The sequence below is a fragment of the Podarcis tiliguerta genome (genome assembly GCF_965153285.1).
Source record: "Podarcis tiliguerta genome assembly, chromosome: 2".
Lineage (NCBI taxonomy): Eukaryota > Metazoa > Chordata > Lepidosauria > Squamata > Lacertidae > Podarcis > Podarcis tiliguerta.
Window position 1 is genome coordinate 113,997,476 of NC_139535.1, and position 19,635 is coordinate 114,017,110.

At 46.1% G+C, this 19,635-nt stretch overlaps 1 protein-coding gene across 1 annotated transcript in view; it reads right to left on the reverse strand.

Moving 5' to 3' along the window:
- The window catches only part of BIN2 (bridging integrator 2), a 43,761-nt gene extending 27,582 nt beyond the window's left edge, over window positions 1-16,179 (reverse strand). Inside the window, exons 1-5 of the mRNA XM_083427551.1 lie at window positions 15,788-16,179; window positions 6,858-6,938; window positions 4,961-5,015; window positions 3,273-3,367; window positions 965-1,060 (exon numbers count right to left, since the gene is read on the reverse strand). Coding sequence (XP_083283677.1) covers window positions 965-1,060; window positions 3,273-3,367; window positions 4,961-5,015; window positions 6,858-6,938; window positions 15,788-15,901 — 441 coding nt within the window. The 5' untranslated portion in view covers window positions 15,902-16,179. The remainder of the gene's footprint in view (window positions 1-964; window positions 1,061-3,272; window positions 3,368-4,960; window positions 5,016-6,857; window positions 6,939-15,787) is intronic.
- Window positions 16,180-19,635: the final 3,456 nt, after the last annotated feature.

Sequence of the window (19,635 nt, forward strand, 5' to 3'; positions counted from 1 at the left end):
TGGACCACAGAGATCAAGATTCAAATCTCCCTGGAAGACCTCCTTCTGACCTCACACCCCAAATACTCATCATATACTGTGACATCTCCCACAAATACTATGGCTTAGTGCAGGCACCCCCAACCTGCGGCCCTCCATACGTTTTGGCCAACAACTCCCATGATCCCTAGCTAACAGGACCAGTGGTCAGGGATGATGGGAATTGTAGTCCCAAAACATCTGGCGGGCCACGTTTGAGGGAGCCTGGCTTAAAAGAATGATAGGAAAGGCCAGGCACCCCCAACCTTTGGCCCTCCAGATGTTTTGGACTACAATTCCCATCATCCCTGATCACTGGTCCTGTTAGCTAGGGATCATGGGAGTTGTAGGCCAAAAACATCTGGAGGGCCGCAAGTTGGAGATGCCTGGGAAAGGCCAACACACACACACGAGTAAAGATATTGACTTGTGAACATATTTTATATGATGATCAGGAGGAAGAAAATTTCCTCCCAGTAGCATTATGTTTCCTTGAGGACTAGTAAAGGTAAAGGGACCCCTGACCATTAGGTCCAGTCGTGGCCAACTCTGGGGTTGCAGCGCTCATCTCGCTTTACTGGCCGAGGGAGCTGGCGTACAGCTTCCGGGCCATGTGGCCAGCATGACTAAGCCGCTTCTGGCGAACCAGAGCAGCGCACGGAAACACCGTTTACCTTCCTGCTGGAGCGGTACCTATTTATCTACTTGCACTTTGACGTGCTTTCGAACTGCTAGGTTGGCAGGAGCTGGGACCGAGCAACTGGAGTTCACCCCGTCGCGGGGATTCGAACCGCCGACCTTCTGATTGGCAAGCCCTGGGCTCTGTGGTTTAACCCACAGCGCCACCTGCGTCCCTTTCCTTGCGGACTAGAAACATGTAAAAATGGAAAGTTGAACTTTCAGTTCGGGGCGCTGGATACTGCAAAGTCAGCCCTGAAATACACACCTTAATTTCACTGAACTGCGTCAAGTAATTCTCCATAGTCCTGACTGCCTGATCGGCCAGTTTCTTCTCATAATCTTCCCACAAAAGGTCATTGCTCTGCAGGTAAAAGGACAAACAGACATTAAAAAAACGGCGCTGGAATCTTCTGTGCAACCCTTGCCTTTCTGAAGCCACTTCTTTCTCAAGTTTTAAGGGCTTATTCTCAAGGTGTGACATTCCTTCTTTAGAGGCTGGAGATAAACAACTGCTGGTGGATTTGTCTGTATTGCTCTTGTTTCTTCAGATGCAGCTTATGTTGTCTGTTATTGGATAAGTAGGTTTGACGTAAACTTGCCATGCTGGTGTGAGCAGGAATTATGGGAAATTCTAAATAAAAGGTGACTATATGGATTAGGTGAATCTGTTTGCTGGTCTGCTGTTGCCTTTCTTTTACTTATTTCAGGAGAGGGAAACCAGTGCTTTGTCTCTACATATATATGCTTCGTTACTCAGTGACTGTGAAATCAAAGGGTGAGTTGCATGTGTGAAACAGATAAATTCAGAAGAAGGCATGATAACAGCCAGAGGCGCCAGGCATCATGTGGGAGATCTGTGTCAAAATTGTTCCTTTAAAGTAGGACTGCCAGAAGTTTGAAGAGGTCATTTAACTGTATGTTAGTCAATTAGTGATTAAGTCTGCATATATCTGCAGATATGAGATAAAAGGAGATAAAAACATGAGATAAAAACACTCTCTTTTTAAAAAGAGCATACTCTCTGCTGTTATATCCTGTGACAACAGGCTCTGCCTCTCTCACACAAGAGCAAATAACCTCTTTTTGAGATCTCGCTTGCCAACTGCTGCTATCCTAAGCAATTGTGTTATGTACAGACCCAAGACTAGTCCAGCAGATATTTCTAAAGTTTCTCCTGGATTCACAAAAAAGAAGCTGAGATCTGTCCAGCCGAGGGGTCAGCAAACTTTTTCAGCAGGGGTCCACTGTCCCTCAGAACTTGTGGGGGGCCAGACTATATATATATATATATATATATATATATATATATATATATATATTTGGGGGGGGGGGGAAATGAACGAATTCCTATGCCCCACAAATAACCCAGAGATACATTTTAAATAAGTTTTACATTCTACTCATCTAAAAACACACTGATTCCCAGACCGTCTGTGGGCCAGATTTAGAAGGCGAATGGGCCGGATCTGGCCCCCGGGTCTTAGTTTGCCTACCCATGGTCTAGCCCTAGTGAAAAGGAAACAGCACTGATTCTCACCTCTACTTCCTGCCTAGGCAAAGCAACAATTGTGGGATTATCACATCTGTTTTGGCCCTTATATTGGGCTAAACCACTCTTAGCTAGTCTCCCAAAAAGAATCTCAGGAACTATAGTCAGATATTCCTCTCTAACTCTGCTTTACGGAACTATGGTTCCCAGGGAAGAGAGAATGATTGATAGACTGGTTTAAATCTGAAGATAAACCTGCAATCTTTGCCATTTGTAATAAGGGTGGACAGCTTAAGAAAATCAGGCTCAAGTCTGGTGTCTTGTAGGAGCAAAGGCTGTGAGCTGGAGAAAGCCCTGGCTCAAACTATGCTATGAGCTATGAGCTCACTAGGTGGCCTTGGAGGAGTTGCTGTTGTCTCAGCAATCATCTGGACATGGAAGGTAGAGCATGAGCCTCTTAATCTCAGGGTCATGGGTTTGAGTTCCACGTGGGGCAAAAGATTCTTCATTGCAGGGGGTTGGACTAGATGACCCTTGTCCCTTCCAACTCTGCAATTCTATGATACAGTGGTGCCTCGCAAGACGAAAAGAATCCGTTCTGCGAGTCTCTTCGTCTTGTGTTTTTTTTTCGTCTTGCAAAGCAAGCCCATTAGCGGCTTAGCGGATTAGCGCTATTAGCAGCTTAGCGGGCTTAGCGGATCAGCTGATAAGCGGCTTAGCGGATCAGCTGTTAAGCGGCTTAGCGGCTTAGCGGATCAGCTGATAAGCAGCTTAGCGGCTTGGGAAAAAGGGGGGGAAAGGAAAAAAACCCCGCAGGAACTCGCAAGACATTTTCGTCTTGCGAAGCAAGCCCATAGGAAATTCGTTTTGCGAAGCACCTCCAAAACGGAAAACCCTTTCGTCTAGCGGGTTTTCCGTCTTGCGAGGCATTTGTCTTGCGGGGCACCACTGTAATACTGTTCTGTCTTACAGGAAGGTTGTAAGATTAATTCCAACACTTATGTAACATTGTAGGAATGCTCACTTTTATTATGAAGTAAAATATGTCCCCGATAACTGGGACTAACAAATGTTCCGCACTCACCTGCACGATGGCTTGCAATTTTTCATACCCATCCCACTCCTCGCTGTAAATTTCCTGCAGAGTTTCAGACACTTTCTTAGAGCTTTCGTGCATCACTGCAAAGGGCAAACAGCAAGATGGATGACTACTTGTCAGTCGTCATTATCAACCCCTGGCCAAGTCAACATCCCCACTGCTGACGGGAATTACTTAAAATATTTAGTGCATGACAGCTCTTCAACGGCACACATTGTTTGTGTGCTCAGTTCTTCCAGGTCCCCGTGTGGTTGTTTTAAAATCAGGTTACTGGACCCACCTACACCCTCTTTCAATGAAAATAATATCCGCTAGCTGTGATAAAGAGGGAATGACAAGGCCCTCACAAAGGCATGATGGTGTTTCTCAACCTCATAGGTGTCTCGTTACTCACAGCTTTAAAAAAAATGATCTGGCAAAGATGTGCATAAATTGTGGGAGAGGAACTCTATCAGGAGATGACCAGGGACTTCCGGTTTGCTGCGGAGGTTAATGGCGGTGAGCTCCATGTCGTCCGCTTAAGGGGCGAAACAGTCCAGGCAAATAGAGCCTTGGGGGTGATCGCTTATTAACAATTTATTAACAATTGAAATTGTTAATAAAAAAAACTTTTTTAAAAAGGAGATGACTAGAGCTGCAGTAGAATGGACATAGGAAGTTGTCTTATCATGAGTCAGAGCATTGATCTAGTTTAATACTGTTGAGGTTTCAACCTTTTTGAGTCTACGGCTCCCTTCTACATTTTTTCTGTGGCACCCCTGGGGGGCTCAGGAGCCCAGTTAGGTCCCCCCTTGCCTGCAGAGCTGGCAGCCTCTCACCCTTTTTTGAACAACCTTCCTTGTGGAGTGTTCCCTCAGCCTCCTCTCCCCTCTCCTTGGGAGTCCTCTGGGCAGCCACTTATGCTACCCCTGGTCTCTGAGCTGCCCCCCCGATGCCCCAAAGAGAGATGCCTCCTCACACTGCCCCACAGGCACCTGGGACTTGTCTGTCCATACTCCATTCCCAACAGCAAGGGCTGGTGGACCGGCTGGCTGGGCTCCCTCACCCACTTGTTTGCTTATTCCGAGACCACCTCAGCTCCTGGCAACCAGCACCCTCTGGCCAGCCCCAGAAGCACCATTCGCCTAGGGAGCTTGTAGCCAGGGCTGCTGCAACAAACAGCTGTGCAAGCCTTTGGGAGGCAGAGACACAAGAGGGCATCAGAGAAGGGAGGGAAGGGAAAAGGGACAGATGCCAGTGTTGACCATCATTCAAGGCACCCCAGGGTGTCACAGCACACTGGCTAGAAACCACTGCTGTAGACACTGACTAACATCTCTTCAGGGTTTTGGGCATTACCAGTCATAATCTCCCAGTTTAATCTACTTCACAGGGTTGTTGTGCAAGGATAAAGGGGTAAGAGTTGTTGCCAGGAGCCACTTGACGGAAGGGTGGGATAATTTCCCAGTTTTGGAAAAATGGATAGGTTTGGAGAGGAGCCAACCGTAAGTGGAGCATCGGCTTGAAAAAAAGTATCTTGTCAGACAATCTCGCTCTCTCAAGATGGCAAAGCTGATGACCTTTCATCAGAGAGGCAACATCCTGTGAAGCAGTTGCACCGTGAAGGAACTGCCTTAAGGGGTGGCTGCCGAGGGCTGAAAACGTTACAGGTATTAAGACTTGGCTTTCTGTACCTTGCACAGCACTGAGGAAAACCTTAAGGTCCTTGTAGAGTTTGTGACCTTCAGCCTGGGGGCAAAAAAATAAAGTGAAAAGGGAAGAAGTCATTGCGTCAGATATGTTATCTCTACATTTCTGCATGATGCTCCTATTAGTTCATTGAAGAGTCGGACACGACTAAACGGTTAAACAACAACAAAACACAAGGAGGGGGAGAAAAACACACCGTATTTTTCATTCTATAAGACGCACCAGACCACAAGATGCACCTAGTTTTTGGAGGAGGAAAACAAGAAAAAAAAAAATTCTGAATCTCAGAAGCCAGAACAGCAAGAGGGATCGCTTCACAGTGAAAGCAGCAATCCCTCTTGCCGTTCTGGCTTCTGGGATAGCTGCGCAGCCTGCATTCGCTCCATAAGACGCACACACATTTCCCCTTACTTTTTAGGAGGGAAAAAGTGAGTCTTATAGAGCAAAAAATACGGTAACTAAAGGCAGAAGCCTGTGGATTTATGGGAGTGGTACCATAAAGGCAGGACTTCAGGGCCTGAGTCCAGAGCCCCCATTCAGCAAAATGGACAGAAGGGTCTCCAAAGGGTTACTTTATCACATTTTTAAGTAAGCGAAGGAACACCATTGAAAGACAGCCGACCACCACCACCATAACAGCTTTACGCCAAGGGTCTAAAAACCACCCAATTGCACCAGTAGTAACATATATTGCCATCTAAACAGTGGAATCCTGTAACCCTAGTAAGTCCACTGTCCAAAATTACCAAAGTGCTCCATTACCTTCAGGGTCTTCATAAACATCACACCTACTGTTGGGGCAAGATTGTCTGTGGGTCTGTGTATGTGTGTGTCTCACAATGGTTCTTTTTCAATATAACGCTTAATTCCCCTTCTTCAGTATCTTTTAAGAAACCCCAAACTTCATAACTAGCTTTATGCTCCATCTATAGACACCAGTCTTCAGGAGACTGTGCCCTATATATTTCAGTACAGTGGTACCCTGGTTCTCAAACTTAATCCGTTCTGGAAGGCCGTTCCAAAACCAAAGCGTTCTGAAACCAAGGTGCACTTTCCCATAGAAAGTAATGCAAAATGGATTAATCCTTTCCAGACTTTTAAAAACACCCCCTAAAACAGCCATTTAACATGAATTTTACTATCTAACGAGACCATTGATGCATAAAATGAAAGCAATAAACAATGTACTGCAGTCACACAATCAATCAATCAATCAATCAGTCAGTAGCTGAACTGGGTTCTACACAGTCACAAAAACAAAACAAAAAAGAGCCACAAAAACAAAAATGCAAAATAAATAGCGAAAACAGACAGACCTCAGCATAACAATCAAATCGGAAGTGTAACACTCAAAACGGAGCACGTTTGGCTTCTGAAAAAGTTCGCAAACTGGAACACTTACTTCCGGGTTTGCAGTGTTTGGGTTCCAAGTTGTTTGAGAACCAAGGCGTTTGAGAACCAAGGCACTACTGTAATCCATTCTTTTTCCTTATTCTCTGTTTCCACCCAGGAACCCACGGAAATGTGGAGAAGTGGCCTAAGCAGAGTATGCTTTATTACAGCAAATTTAGGGCCAAACAAGTCTGTAGACTGAGGCTTGCCAGAATCTTTCATGGTTTGCCTAAGCAGAGGGCCTATAAAACCTGGGTCAGATCAACTCTAGGTTCAGGTACACTAGAGATGCTTGGTCTTACAGTGTTTCTCAACCTTTGGTCTCCAGCTTGTGTTGGACTACAACTCCCATCATCCCTAGCTAGCTGGAGACCCAGGGTTGAGAAACACTGCGAGAACATGGAACAATCCTAAAAATATTACATTCCCCACTACCCTCAAAGTTTCCAGAAAGCAGGGAACAGCTCACACTCTCGTGCGCAATACAACCTGTTGCTGTTGGAAATTGTACGCGCCCTGTTCAAACTGTTCATCTTTTGTTTCCACCGTTTTCCCCAGTTTCTGCAAAACCTACACCGACAGGGAAATAAAGAAAGATTGTACAGCATAACTTTACTTGAGCAGTTAAGGCGCAAGACTGATTTTTAAATAAATGCTCCACAGTGGTGATCTTCAGTCAGTCATCTCTCCAAATGGTTATGATCTCATGGAGCAAAATAAACGGCAAGATTTAAAAAATATGCTTAATAAAATAAATAGCCTGTGGGTTTTATCAAGGAGTGTTGCTCAGGAAGGCTTCTGTCTGGGTAAAATGAAAAGAAACTACAGTGGTACCTCGGGTTAAGTACTTAATTCGTTCCGGAGGTCCGTTCTTAACCCGAAACTGTTCTTAACCTGAAGCACCACTTTAGCTAAAGGGGCCTCCTGCTGCTGCTGCGCCGCCGCTGCACGATTTCTGTTCTCATCCTGAAGCAAAGTTCTTAACCTGAGGTAATATTTCTGGGTTTGCGGAGTCTGTAACCTGAAGCGTATGTAACCCGAGGTACCACTTTATTTTCAGCGAGGGTGGGCGAGCTGTGCTAATATTTGCTTGTTCCAAATGGTAGGCCGTCAACTGCTGGGACCATCCGTGTTGGTGACATCATGCAAAACAAAGACACCTGTGCAAAACCTTTGTGTGGGGGGGGGCATGCTTTCCACACAGACGGTCCCAGATTCAAACACTGGCAGTTTCAGGTGGAGGAAGACCCCACTTTCTGAAACCTTGCAGAGCTGCTGCTTGTTAGCATCACTGAATTAGAAGGATCAGTCACCTGAGGCTGCTTTATGCATGTTCTTCCTGCTTCAGGGGGTGCCAATATGGTACCTGTGAGCTCACAGAGGCTGTCCCCAGCACCTGGAGGGTCAGTACCTCCCACTGCTGGAATTAAATTTCCCGGGTTTCAAAGGAAGCAGCTCCTCTCCCTCCCTCCCTGCCGGCCAGGGAGGAGGGAGGCTCCCACTGTATTGCTTGGCTGCATTGCTCACCCAATATGGAGTCTAAGAACGACTGGGGGGTGGAGCTTGCATGCCTTGTGCCTGGGGACTCGCCTTTGCTCAGCGCTTCCCAGCGGAGAGGTGACGGTGGTTTTCCTTGCTGCATCCCCTTTGCCGGGTTGCTACGCTGTGGGAACCACCGCTTGAGGCTTCGTTTGGCTGCTGGCTGGGCTTTCTGCCTTTGGCTCGGAGGGGCTCAGAAGTTGAACATACCTGTGGTTGGAAAATCCCTTATTTTGGCTGCTGGTCCCTTATTTTCGAGGCTGCTGGCCCCTTATTTTCAAATCTGTAAGTTGACAGCTATGCCCCTGACAGTACTGAGATGATGTTCCTACGAATCTCCCAGCTTAAAATAATTGTGCAAGCCGTAACAACCCCACAGTGCATTTGTTGGCTTAGCTAACACTTCCTTTTTGCAGGAGTGAATGTTGCTGGGGGTGGGGTGGGCCTGACTCTGCCATCAGTTAAAGTTACTATATCGAAGAAGGAACGTGCTTTCTCCCACCATGTCAACAACAGCCTCTCCAGGCACCCAGGGCTAGAATGTGACACTCGCTGCCTTCAGAAACATCCCCTTTTTTGTGGTTTCCTTCTCCTCCGTGCTTCCATCTGGTATTTTCACTTATGATTACACAGAAACCAAACAAAAACACACATCTTCCTAGGAGGATTTCCTTCAGCATTTATCAGGACCAACAGACTGGTTACTGGGAGGGTTGAAGGAAACAAACCAGTTTAGCCCCACCCACACAAAATGTATTTATTATTATTATTAGCAGCCTTCTTTTTGGCATGGCAACTCAAAATGACTTACTAAAAATGGGGGGGGGGGCACATTAAAACTCCCCACCCACTCTAAAAGGCCATAATTAAAAGCCAAATGCCTGGTTAAAAAGGAATGTTTTTGCTTGGCTCCTGAAGATATGTAACAATAGCACCAGCAAGCCTCCCTGGGGAAAACATTCCACTAATGGGGAGACACCACTGAAATGGCCCATTCTCATGTTGCCACCTTCTGGGCCTCTGGTGGAGAGGGTACGTGAGGAAGGGTCTCAGATAATGACCACAGGGTCTAGGTCAGTTCACTATGGTTCTCTTTGGACTTGGCGATATAGCAGGTTAGCCACAAAAGAACACAGGAACTAACTTTCTGGAGCTGGAAAAGGTCCCATGAGATAATGTGATAGGAATTTTATGGTCTTAGATATATGGTAATGTTCATAACTGCACATACATAGATCAACACAGGAAGACCAACCTGGAACCATTTTGATTCCTAAACTGACCAAATCCTTTCTCTGCAAGGTTAAACTGGAAAAGCCTCCCCATTGTCTCTTTCCTCACAAATCCTGTCTCAAGGATATGTCTGTTTGAATAAGGTGTGAGCCTGTGACCTGGCCCAGGAAATAAGTATTTTACCACTACAAAAGAATGGCCAGGCTCCCCAGGAAATCCAATCAAGTAACTTGCAAGACAGGAGATAAACTGTGACAGGAGAAAAACAACATTTAAATTTCTGTGATGTAGGTGGGATGTATCTGAGGGGTGGTCTTAGGTTACACCCCTTCTGTGATGTATGCATAATGTTTCTGGGGGTGGTCTTGATCTACAGGATGGGAATTTCAAAGTCTTTATAAGCCCTTGCACAGCAATTTTGGGGGTCCTCTTCCTCTCCTGCGTGTGAGGGGAGTACCCTGTTGCAACAGATCAATAAAGATCAAGCTTACTAGCTGCTTTGCTTCTCAATATCCTCTGGTTGGCCTCTGTTATTTTCTCCTACCAATAGGGAACCTATGTAAGGACTCTATATGGGCTCTTGGATACCCCATAAGGGAAAAGGGCATATTTTTTATTTACAACAGTATGTTGGGAAAGATTGAGGGCACAAGGAGAAGGGGACGACAGAGGACGAGATGGATGGACAGTGTTTTGGAAGCTACCAGCATTAGTTTGAGCAAACTGCGGGAGGCAGTGGAAGACAGGAGTGCCTGGCGTGCTCTGGTCCAGGGGGTCACAAGGAGTCGGACACGACTAAACAACAACACAACAGGTATAGAATTCTGTTTCCAGCGGTGGCTGGACATGTGTTTCTGCATGCTCACAAGGCATGAGATTTCCTGTTGTGTTTGTGGCCACAGCAGACCCCAACAGAGGCCCGGTGGCAGAAGTGCAGGCCTTGGTGGCACAGCAGCATGGGAACACACACACCCCTTGCTGTGTCGTTATGGCATCATGACGTGAAGTGACGTCATGATGGTGTGGCACGGAGTGCGCATGCAGGGCACCCACAGTCTGCGGTCCAAGTTGGCTCCTCCATCCTTTGGTCTGCCTCTTTCCCACCAGCCTTCCCAAGCAGAGTTCCAGGTATGTCTCATAGCAGCAGAAGTAAGGCATGCTCAGAAGTACCAGGGATAGAATTCAGAGAAGCTGCTGCATATGCTTTAGTGGAAATTGCAATGACAGCGTCGGTCTCTGGGTTGCAACCTGACAAACCTAATCTGCAAATGCTCATAGGGCACAGAATACTTTTTAGCACGCTAAGAGAACTGTCACCTGGTTTTGTGGCTGAGAACAAAACATGTAGCTTATCTGCTGTTTCCCACAACTCTGTAGGTGTAGCACAATGCTAGAATCACACCGGCTGAGAAAGCAACAAATCCCACAGGCAGCCAATAAAATGTCTGCCAACGGTTATGAGATCCACGGTTATTTGTTTCCCAGTCCAAGTAGCAAACTTTGTTGCACTTGCAGGCTATGCCGTTTGGGCACTTGACTCTTTGTGGCTTCCTGCAAAGGATTCTACAGTAGCTTTGGTGAGGCTTTAAAATAATAATAATAATAATAATAATAATAATAATTTTTATTTATACCCGACCTTCCCCAGCCAAGGCTGGGCTCTGGGTGGGTGGCTAACAAGCAATAATAAAAACAACTTGAATGAATACAACTTAAAAACAAGATTAAAATACAACATTAAAATAATGGAACATTAAAATATTAAAATGTAGCCTCATCGGAGGAGGGGAAGGAAAAGAAAAAAGAAAGAGAGGGAGGGAATCAAATTGGCTCCAAGCCAAAGGCCAGGCGGAACAACTCTGTCTTACAGGCCCTGCGGAAAGAAATCAGATCCTGCAGGGCCCTGGTCTCATGAGGCAGAGTGTTCCACCAGGCCGGAGCCAGTGTTGAAAAGACCCTGGCTCTGGTTGAAGCTAATCTAACTTCCTTAGGGCCCGGGACCTCTAGGGTGTTGCTATTTATGGACCTTGAGGCTCTCCGTGGGGCATACCAGGAGAGGTGGTCCCATAGGTACGAGGGAGAGAAACTTTAGGAGAAACTTCCTAATGATAGGAGCCATTTGACAGTGGAACAGATTGCCACTGGAAGTGGCAGGCTCTCCACTCTTTGCTGGAGATGATTATGCTAAGATTGGGTGGCCATCTCTCAGGGATGTGGCATAGTAGTTGCATAATGCATTGCATATTCTGCACTGAGCAGGGGGCTGGGCTGGATGACCTCTAAGATCTCTTCTGACTGTAATTTTGTTCTTAGCTCCCCTTGTGGAGCTTCCCAGGGTGACCCGGGGAGGGGTAAAGGCCAGTTCCCCCATAATTTAGCCATAACTTGTCTTCTCGCAGGATGGCAGGGCATGATGATCAAATGCCAAATGGCCAAATCATCTTGTTCATTTTTGAAAGGAACCTCCCTTTTTAAAATAGTGCAACGACGGGGACGACGGGGATGCAAGGCTAGATTTAAGGGCAAACCCAGCTAACCACTCTACAACCCGGAAGGCAGATTTTGGGAGGCCATCACCCCGGTTCTATTTCTGGTTGAACCCTAGCACAGCATTTCCTCTTGGATCCATTAAGTGGCAGTAGGTAAACAGACGAGAGGACAGGGCTCTAGGGAACTCCACTGGTCTGGCACATGACTAATACATGGAGAAAAACACGAATGTTCAACGCTGCACTTCTAAAAATAATATTTAAAAGGCAGTCAGTCAGTGTGAAGCCTCCCAGGGGGAGGGCAAGGTGCAGCTAAGCCAGCTATGATGTGCATGCCTGTCACTTAAATTTCCAAGTCTGGAGCATAGCTTGAGAATTAATTGTGAACCCTGTTCCATATTACACCAGTTCACCCTTAGTGCATCCTGCAAGGGAGACCTGCAACAAAATGCTGCAGTGCAGAGATTACTCCTGTCCAGTGGCGTAGCGTGGGGGGTGCAGGGGGGGCCGGCCACACCGGGCGCAACATCGGGGGGGGGGCGCTCGCACTCGCAGCTCTCTGCCCCTACTAAAATCCACGGGTTAGGGGGCGCAAATTACTTGCCTTGCCCCGGGTGCTGACAACCCACGCTACGCCACTGCTCCTGTCCTGAGCTTGGGCTCCCAGGTAACTCCCTTCCAAGCCCACCCAGTTTTGATTGCTCCTTCTCAACAGTCAGCCAGCATTCTGTGCTTACTCAGTTTTCATTGGGCTGTTTTGAGGGTTCGCCCTTCCCCTTGAGGGTTTTTCCAGAACATTTGTACTTCTGCAAACCTGAGCCTACTGCCGCCTCCTGTGCAGAGATGGTGCCGCCTTGCCTATATCATGACCCGGGCTGGGAAAATCTGTGTATTTTGGTTCCTCTCCGTTTTTCTTGTTCCAGTCTCAAATTGAATTCTCTGCATTTCTGCATTAGTTTGTGCAGTTAGTGAAACCCGCCCCCATTATGTGCGTTTTAGCCTGATAGACACATTTTTGAAAGCAACATCCCCTAATAGAATGCATTCTATATGCACACATTTTGGTAATGTGCATTATTTGGTTGGAGAACAGCATCACAAAAGCTGGAGAGCTGCGAACTTTGAAAAGCAGCTGTGTTTCAGTCTGCAAATTGTTCTGGAAAGTGAGAATTAGGTACACTCACATTAAAATCCAACCAAACCGATTTTTCTGGCCCATCCCAAATAAGGATCCACACTTGGGGGATGAGTTTTTAGGTTCAGTTTGGTATTAGAGATTCAGGATCTAAATTTAATCTTTCGTGTAATCTCATGTCTCTTGCATTCAGGTTAAACCTTAGTAATGACATGACCAGGTCATTTAAAACAAATAATGGTTGTTCTGACTACTCAGCCACTGTCTCATAGAATCATAGAGTTGGAAGAGACCATAAGGGCCATCGAGTCCAACCCCCTGCCAAGCAGGAAACACCATCAGAGCACTCCTGGCATATGGTTGTCAAGCCTCTGCTTAAAGACCTCCAAAGAAGGAGACTCCACCACACTCCTTGGCAGCAAATTCCACTGTCGAACAGCTCTTACTGTCAGGACGTTCTTCCTAGTGTTTAGGTGGAATCTTCTTTCTTGTAGTTTGGATCCATTGCTCCGTGTCCGCTTCTCTGGAGCAGCAGAAAACAACCTTTCTCCCTCCTCTATGTGACATCCTTTTATGTATTTGAACATGGCTATCATATCACCCCTTAACCTCCTCTTCTCCAGGCTAAACATGCCCAGCTCCCTTAGCCGTTCCTCATAAGGCATCATTTCCAGGCCTTTGACCATTTTGGTTGCCCTCCTCTGGACACGTTCCAGTTTGTCAGTGTCCTTCTTGAACTGTGGTGCCCAGAACTGGACACAGTACTCCAGGTGAGGTCTGACCAGAGCAGAATACAGTGGCACTATTACTTCCCTTGATCTAGATGCTATACTCCTATTGATGCAGCCCAGAATTGCATTGGCTTTTTTAGCTGCCGCGTCACACTGTTGGCTAGACACCACCGGCAGAAGGCAAGTTAGGTGAGGAAGCAGACAAAGGAGAGAGCTATGTAGAAAATGTCCTACGTAAGAAATGCCCTTCTGAGTAGAACACTTTACTGTGCTTGATGAAATTTGGCATGGCTGGCAGGTGTCAGATAAAATCGGACCAGGAGTGTACAGAAGGGGATCCCCAATATTATGTGTTACATGTCTTGAGGCCTTTGAAAAAGAAGAGAATCATGCTTAGCACAAAGGTTCTTTCTTTGAAAATAGGACTTTCTGTAAGTGACTCGATACCCCTCCCCTAAGGTTTCTCCCTGTCCAGTGTTTGTGCCAATGAGCAAACACTTGACCTGCCTCATAGCTTGGGCACACCAGTGGCGTAGCGTGGGTTGTCAGCACCCGGGGCAAGGCAAGTAATTTGCGCCCCCTAACCCGGGGCAAGGCAAGTAATTTGCGCCCCTCCGCTGCACTGTCCCTCCCCCAGATAGTCCTTTGCTCTCTCTCCGCACTGCACCGCACACCTGGCACCCTGCCCTCCACAGTGGGCGGCGACCTGGCGGCTCGGATCGGATTCGCACAGCCAGCACTGCAGTGAGAGAGAGTGAGTGAGCCAGGTAGGGGCAGAGAGCTGCGAGTGCGAGCGCCCCCCCCAGATGTTGCGCCCGGTGCGGCCGCCCCCCCTGCACCCCCCACGCTACGCCACTGGATCCCCAACATTACGTGTTACATGTCTTGAGGCCTTTGAAAAGGAAGAGAGCCATGCTTAGCACAAAGGTTCTTTCTTTGAAAATACGACTTTCTGTAAGTGACTCAACATCTCTCCCCTAAGATTTCTCCCTGTCCAGTGTTTGTGCCAATGAGCAAACACTTGACCTGCCTCATACCTTGGGCACACGACTAGGGTTGCCATATTTCAAAAAGTAAAATCCCCCCAAATAGTTGAGTTTTTTTATTTATTTAGGAAATGCAAAATGCAGCTGTTCCCCCTGCTTTTTCCATCGTGTTGCCATGCATCTGGGACATTCAGCAAAATTCCCCCACGGCACCATTTTTTACACCCGAAAACCAGGACATGTTAGGAATTATCCTGACTTATGGCAAGCCAACACACGACAGAATTCTGTCCCTTCTCACAGAACTGAGGCAACAACTGCTCAACTATAACTATACAAAAGAGTCTAATGCTTGTAATGGTGACTATATAACATAGGAATGGTGGTTCAAGCAAAATGACAAAACATTACATTGGACTCACCATTTCATACAGTTATTTGTACAATGAATGACTGGAGGAAAAACCCATCTTTATCAGATATTTATATCCAGTGCTTTTTTTCTGGGGGGCGCAGGGGGTACACATACCCCTAAACACTTTGTGAATCTAAATTGAAGGGCAGTATTTCAATATGAGTAGGGAAATGAGAGTATCCCAAAACACTATTTTTTAATAAAAAAGCACTGTTTATATCCTTTCGACAGAGGGGACAAAAGACTGGTTAAAGCAGCGGTTGCCAACCTAAGACGACATTGGCCCATGGGGTTGTTTAACCGGCCCCCGAGCCACCACTCGGCGAGTCCCTGCGTGCTGCGATAAACTGGCGCAGCGCAGCATGGGGACTCGCTTCCACGGCGCTGGAGATCGTGTCTGTGCAGGCGCCGGAAATTGCAGCCCACGGAGGGATCTCCACTGGAGTGAACTGGCTCGGGCGAGGTAAACGTTGCCAACCTCGGGGTTAAAGTATGTGTGTGTGTGAAGGGACACCTAGTTTACATTAAAACAGTTTTGTGTACCTTATTGCAACACAGACAAACATATAAGGCAGGGGTGGAGAACATTGTAGGGAGCCCAACAATATCTGAAACACAACTCACAGCCAGCTTGGCTAGTGATCTGGAATGATGGGAGCTGGAGTCTGGCAACATCTGAATGGCCACACAGGTACCCCACCCTGATGTATGACATTCAAAACTGTACTGGAACAATCCGGGCAAGAGGCAGGGAGCCCCCCCTTCCCCTCCTCCCAATTTTGTCTAATCTCTGCTTTCTGAGATACATTTTTGGAGAAGTGAAAGAACAGGCCATCTATGCGCCGCTCCCATAGTATTACTAAAGTAAACGAAACCTCTCTGTCACGGTACCTTCTCTTGGGCCCGGCTGAATTGCTTTTGGACCCGCTTTGCAAACAACCCAGCGCCTCCGGTCTTGCCCTCTGCCATGGCTGCGTCTAGTTGTGCAGTTTCTTTTTTCAGCATCCAGTTGTGGTTTAATTCTTTCTTCTTCTTCTTTTTTTTAACTTCCGTGAAAGGAAGTTTAAGAAAGGGGTGTCGGCTGTCACCAGCCTTGGCATCCGTTTAACCATCAGTTTTGGGGCGTGTGTGTCTCCTCAGCTGAATGCTGGGTAAGCGAGGCTTTCTTCACAGGAACAGAACAGCAGCAACTTGTTAAAATCGGCATTTCATCCGTTTCAAAGTTATTGTGCAATTCTGAGACCGTGAGGTACACTCACATCCTCTTCTTCTGCAAAGCAAGTGTTCTAATGGCTGTTTTACTCTCGGATATGTGAAGTATTTTGAAATGGATGAAGTGCGGATTGAAACACGTTTTATTATTGTGCGATATGTTGCAATCTGCCTTGTGGCCTTGCAGTGAAGACCCTGGGTTTAAATGCTGGAAAATAAGGTGGAAGAGAAATGACTTGCTAGATCAGGCCAAAAAGGTCAAATTCTGGATAGGGCTTTGTGTCTAGAAATGTCTCTCAGTGCTTGCTTGTTTTATTTATTTATTTCCAAAAATGTTTCAAAAGTGGTATAGGACAGATCTCTCTCTCTCTCTCTCTCTCTCTCTCTCACACACACACACACACACAATAATTTTTTTATGTTCATAGTAGCAAGAATGTATACACAACTATCTAAAAAAATAATGTTCTAAACAACATCAAATTATATCAAGGGTGCCTCTAGATTGTCAGCATTCTGTGGAAGAGATCCAAGCGCGTCCTGGGAAATTTAAGTTTGCACAATTAAAGTGGATTAATGGGCTCAGAACACTGGAAAGTGTGGAATGAACAAACGATTAATGGGAAGATGTATAAAACACCAAGCAAGCAGATCTGGAGGAATATAGGATGAAGGCTCCTGAAATGTACTCAGAGTCGAGAGCGGATTTCATGCTCTTTATTCAGCTCATAGTGGTGAGGAGGAATGAAAGTCCCCTCAAAGTATCTGCTTTATATACATTATTTACACAATGGGCTGCACGTGATTGGCTAATTCCGGAATAGGCCAATCAGGTTGTGGATTCACTTCCATCTGGAGCCGGATTGGGTGGCTCCTGCAGACCGATCATACTGCTGCATTGTTCTAGGACCAATCAGACTGCTACATTTTGGATCCTATTCAACTCAGTACATAACAGCTCCTTTTCATGTAACAGGTCAGAACAAAAGTTTCGTAAAGAGCATCTATGTCCTAATGCCTGTATAAGATTTGTGCATGCAAATCCGGATGAATGCTCAATAAATAGGTTATCTGAAGGAACCTAAATTCCATGTAGTGTACAGTAGAAAATGGGCAACTCACCCTTCAGGGGAAAAACTCTCTTAAAAAATAAAGTTTTCAGTAGCAACTATACTGATGTTGACAGAAATCAGATATTGTTTGTGTGCTTGTTTACGTTCAGCCTGGATGTTTGGAGTCAAATATTAGGAGCAGCAGAAACAGGAATTATTTCACCTTTCTGGTGTTAGAATTTTGGAGGTTATTGGCACAAAGCAGCAGAGTAAGCCTTTATTTCAGCTGTTAATAGCCAAAAGAATCTTAATTGCTCAATTTTGGGAGGACACTGGCCATATAGTTATTTTAAGGAACTCATTTCTAAAATGTAGGGAGAAGAGAATTAGAATGTTGAGGGTTCGGGGAATTGTCCACCAAAAGTAATGGAAATAGTGGTTTGACTTAGACGGTTGATTTGCTGAATACAGTGGTGCCCCGCAAGACGAATGCCTCGCAAGACAGAAAACTCGCTAGACGAAAGGGTTTTCCATTTTGGAGGTGCTTCGCAGGACGAATTTGCTATGGGCTTGCTTCGCAAGACGAAAATGTCTTGCGATTCCTGGGGTTTTTTTTCCGCTCCCCACCCCCTTTTTCTAAGGCACTAAGCTGCTAATAGCCTTTTAGCAGCTAATCCACTAATCCCTTAAGCCTTTAATAGCCGCTAATAGCCGCTAACAGCGCTAATCCGCTAATCCGCTAATGGGCTTGCTTCGCAAGACAAAGAAACCGCTAGACGAAGAGACTCACGGAATGGATTCTTTTCGTCTTGCGAGGCACCACTGTATTTGAACAATAGAACCAGGGTAGATTAGTGGTTAGAATGCGTTGGATTACGAATGGTGAGTCTCGTATTCAGATTCCCACTCAGCCAGGAAGCTCATTGTGTAACCTGGGGTCAGTCACAACCTCACAGCCAGGGGTCAGCAAACATTTTCAGCAGGGGGCCAGTCCACTGTCCCTCAGACCATGTGGTGGGCTGGAATATATTTTGAAGGAAAAAAAATGAACGAATTCCTATGCCCCACAAATAACCCAGAGATGCATTTTAAATAAAAGGACACATTCTACTCATGTAAAAACATGCTGATTCCTGGACCATCCACGGGCCAGATTTAGAAGGCGATTGGGCCGGATCTGGTCCCTGGGGCTTAGTTTGCCTACCCATGGCCTAAACCTTTCTCACAGGGTTGTTGTGAGGATAAATTAGGCGAGCCCTTTGAAGGAGGAATGGAATAAAGATGTTAAAACCCCCCACAAAAATTGTTCTTGGAATTTAATAGTATTTTTAATAATCAGTCAAAATTCATAAAGGCGTCAAAATTATATTAATGCATATAATACACACATATGCATTAATATAATTTTGATGCCTTTATGAATTTGGGTTGGGAAATAGCTTTGCATATTTTGTGTGCTTTTTGCTATGTGTGTATTGTAATGAAAGAGATTACTGATAATAAGGTTGCTCAGAAACTTCCAGTATGTAGGGAGGGGGAATTGCAAGACAAACCATATTGGGTAGAACCCAACATTTTACAAGCAGACTTCTTCTCATGCAATGGGACTTCACCTTTTCCCCCTCCCCCCTGCCTTGCCCCCCAGATGTACTCTAGAGGAGGGTCCCTCCTAACTCTTTGGAAAAGATTTTGCTGGTATGGGGGTGCTGCAGGGAAAGGAAAGGAAGGTGAAGTCCCACGGTGCAAGCAGAAGTCTGTTCCACTCATGCATAGACAGCTCTAGGTACCACCCCAAAAACAGAAAGCTTGTGATGACTTGTTCAGATATGGTCATTTTGCAATTTCCCTATATTAGTGATACAGTGGTACCCCGCAAGACGAATGCCTCGCAAGACGGAAAACCCACTAGACGAAAGGGTTTTCCGTTTTGGAGGTGCTTTGCAGAACAAATTTCCTATGGGCTTGCTTCGCAAGACGAAAATGTCTTGCGAGTTCCTGCAATTTTTTTTCGCTCCCCACCCCCTTTTTCTAAGGCACTAAGCTGCTAATAGCCTTTTAGCAGCTAATCCGCTAATCCCTTAAGCCTTTAATAGCCGCTAATAGCCGCTAAACCGCTAATAGCGCTAATCCGCTAATGGGCTTGCTTCGCAAGACGAAAAAACCGCTAGATGAAGAGACTCGCGGAACGGATTCTTTTCGTCTTGCGAGGCACCACTGTATTTTGATTTTAGAGTCTATGTACAATCAACTGCTGTATAGAATCAACTACAGTGGTACCTCAGGTTACAGACGCTTCAGGTTACAGACTCCGCTAACCCAGAAATAGTACCTCGGGTTAAGAACTTTGCTTCAGGATGAGAACAGAAATCGTGCTCTGGTGGTGCGGCGGCAGCAGGAGGCCCCATTAGCTAAAGTGGTGCTTCAGGTTAAGAACGGTTTCAGGTTAAGAACGGACCTCCGGAACGAATTAAGTTC